This window comes from Octodon degus, unplaced genomic scaffold (assembly GCF_000260255.1).
Source record: "Octodon degus isolate 3935 unplaced genomic scaffold, OctDeg1.0 scaffold00270, whole genome shotgun sequence".
In the NCBI taxonomy this organism is placed as follows: Eukaryota; Metazoa; Chordata; class Mammalia; order Rodentia; family Octodontidae; genus Octodon; species Octodon degus.
The window spans coordinates 2373310-2376502 of NW_004524846.1; the positions used below are offsets into that span (position 1 = coordinate 2373310).

Here is a 3193-nt window from a genome sequence, read left to right on the forward strand (position 1 = left end):
TGAATTATTGAAACTGTCCTACCAATTTGATTTGAAACTGTCTCCATGCTATTTGTTTATCAATAAAATTATGGGGGAAAAAGAAAATGAAAAGCCAAAGCAAATTTGCTAGTTAAGCTATATCAAGAAGATATGTTAAGAAGACACCAGAAAATTTTGTACAATACATGGATCATTTGTCAAGCTCTCTTTAGAACAGAAAGTTGGTTTTATTTACTGTATCTAATTTCTCAAAATTTTAACTAGTCGGGCATGGTGGGGCATAGCTATGATCCCAGGACTCAAGAGGGTGAGGCTGGAGGATCACTGAGAGTTCAAAGCCAGCCTGGACTACAAATTGACACCCTATGTCTAATAACTAAAAAAACACTGTAGCTATTATGTTAAAACTAAAGAAGTTACTAGTATGTTAGGCATGAGAAGCTTTTTCTTATCACTGTGGATTGGAGGTTTTCTAAGAAAGTCTAGGTTTCCTGGCTCAGGGAAAAGGCTCATTCAAAACTTAGTTTTGTATGTTTGGTCCTCTCCTTATTTCATGTACTGTATACCCTAGTAGTGTCTCAGATACAAAATTAGAGTTGAAAAAAAAATGATCTTCTTAAAGAATTCTCAAAATATTTTCTCAGTCTTTCTTCCTAATGATTAGTTCAGTAATCCCTCTTGAGCAGAGGCCATTTATCTTAGAACTATAACTAGACAGAACATAGATGGGTATATATGTGACATAGAGACACAAACAGCCAGAAAGAATAATGTTGAGCGAACATCAGAACTCCAAGATGGCTTTCGTTGTACCACTGAAAGAGAAGAGACTGTTGGATGTGAAAGTAAGGGAGCTGCCTAGCTGCATACTGATGTGGGATTTCTCCCCCACGGGTATTGCTGGAGCATTTCAGAGAAGTTACAACCGGTATTACAACAAGTTCATCAATGTGAATAAAGGGAGCATCGTGGGGCTGCAAATGGTGCTGGCAGCCTACGTGCTTTTCAATTACTGCTTTTCTTACAAGGAACTCAAACACGAGCAGCAGCATAAGTACCACTGAGAAGGGGCCAGTGTGGAGGGAGGGCACACTCCATAGTGTAGCCTGTGACTGCCCTGTCTGGCTCCTGTCTGTGAACAGCTTAATCAAGGCTTAGTTTGTTCATAGCCTAAGTGAGAATTAATGCTCAATAAAAGGTGATCACTAAAAAAAAGAAAAGAAACAATAATTTTACATTAAATCCTTATTCAAAATAGATATTACAAAATCCTCACAGGAAAGCATGCGGATTTGTATAGAATCATTAAAACGATAAAAATTCCTCTAAAAAAAATAAAATAAACCTACTTGAGTTTAGGGAGAACATCCTCAAAAAAAAAAAAAAAAAAAGCTATGCTAACAACACTAATAATTCACAGTTGTTTTTATCAAGTCTAAATTATTGAGCTAATATTTTTTACTAAGGATTTACCTAATGTTTTTGAAGTTAAATTCTTAAAACATTTACATGTTGCTTTTGTTGTAAGCAGCTGAGGTAGATAGAAACATTATAGGCAGTCAGACAGGTCTAGGCCATCAAGGAGCCAGTATGGAAGACAAGATACCTTGCAACTGAGGGAGAGAAACATTCCAGCTGTGGGCCAGACCTTAAGACAGAAGATCAAAGAAATGCTTACCTCCCAAAGGATAAACATCAGAGATTGATGTTCTAAATACATACATTTCTTTCACCTTGAGAAAGTCAGAAAGAGTCATCAATCCAACTTGCTTCCTGATTTGATCTCAGTTTAATCAGTTTTCCCTAAGCAATTATGTTTGTAATCTTACTGGTTGACCATAGTTTTATCCCACCTCATGCCCATCTTGTCAGTTTCCATGTTTTCCACCTTGTAACCACCTCACCTCATGGTTTTACTGTATAAAACTCCTAGAAAAGGTATAGTCCTTGGCAACCCACTTGGGTCCTCTTCTATCGCTCTCTCTGATAGTTTTTTTTTTCTTTCTTTTAGTAAATATATTATGCTCTTAATTCCTGTTCCTATAATTTATTCTTTGATTTTAGAGAACACAAAATAAGCCCAGACACTGTTCAAGTTGGGAGTTTCTTTCTTCTATATCACTTTATGTAAGGAATCTTTCCAAACTGGTCCACAAATATGTCAATTTTATTACTATCTACACATAGAAGGGCTATTCTAGTGTTAAGGATTCTGTACCTGCAAATCCATTACAGCATAGTTCTTATAATAGAGTTTATAATCTAATTCAATAACATCTGCATGTAGAAAAATACTACACACAAAATTAATGGTAATAATTTCTTTGAATTAAAGAACCAAAAGCATACATACCCTCCTGATATGATAAATTTAATTCTGATTCTTATTCCTGGTTCAAGTGAACACAAATGCAAAAAAACTCCTATGTAGGGACTTAGTGTCTTGGGTATCTCGGGAAGAAACAACAGCAGGAATGAGGAAAAGACAGACAAGAAGACAAGAGCTAGGTTCAGGTGGAGGTCTGTTTGCCTGACTGGCAAAGGACCCCAAGAACAACAGGGGCCTTTATTTCTTTCTTTGCAAAGTTAGTATCATGCGACATAAGATTGCCTAGTAACTAATAGCTGACAGTGACCAGATAAAATGTTTCAAGACTGGGGTAGTTTAGGGCCCACCATATAGCTCAGCAGATTAAAGCACCTGCAAGCAGGCACAGGGGCCAGGGGTTCGATCCCCTTTCCTGCTGTGCTGGCTCCACCCCCAGGGCAATACAGACTGGGCATGGTGGTACATGCCTATAATCCCAGCTTTTGGGAGACCGTAAACAGGTGCATCACTAAGAGTCCATCTAGTAGTGAGACCCTGAACACCTTGTAGAACCTTTCCTAAAATAAAAAAAAAAGACTGAGGTAGCTTGACTGTTTTGAAGACTGTGGCTTTGTCCTGCCATCACATATGGCTAATAACTATGCTTGTTTGTAAAATAGCAAAACTTTTTTAGACTGATTTTATTTAATTTAGTTTAGAATGTTTTTTTTTAATTTAGGACTGTAAAACATACACTCAGACTTATTAGAAATTGAAATAATTTTAACTAATCTTCTTAAATATCCCCGTTATTAGAAATCTTAGGAAATACAATTTTTTTAAGGCATACTGTTTATATCTTTAGGATGGAAACAGCCTCTTAAAATTAATCACCTTCAAGGG

At 36.6% G+C, this 3193-nt stretch overlaps 1 protein-coding gene across 1 annotated transcript; it reads left to right on the forward strand.

Annotated features, from left to right (window-relative positions):
• The first annotated feature begins 779 nt into the window (after nucleotides 1-779).
• LOC101584018 (ATP synthase subunit f, mitochondrial-like) lies at nucleotides 780-1046 on the forward strand. The gene has a single exon (XM_012512759.1). The coding sequence runs from the start codon at nucleotides 780-782 to the stop codon at nucleotides 1044-1046; it is 267 nt and encodes an 88-aa protein (XP_012368213.1).
• The last annotated feature ends 2147 nt before the right edge of the window (nucleotides 1047-3193 follow it).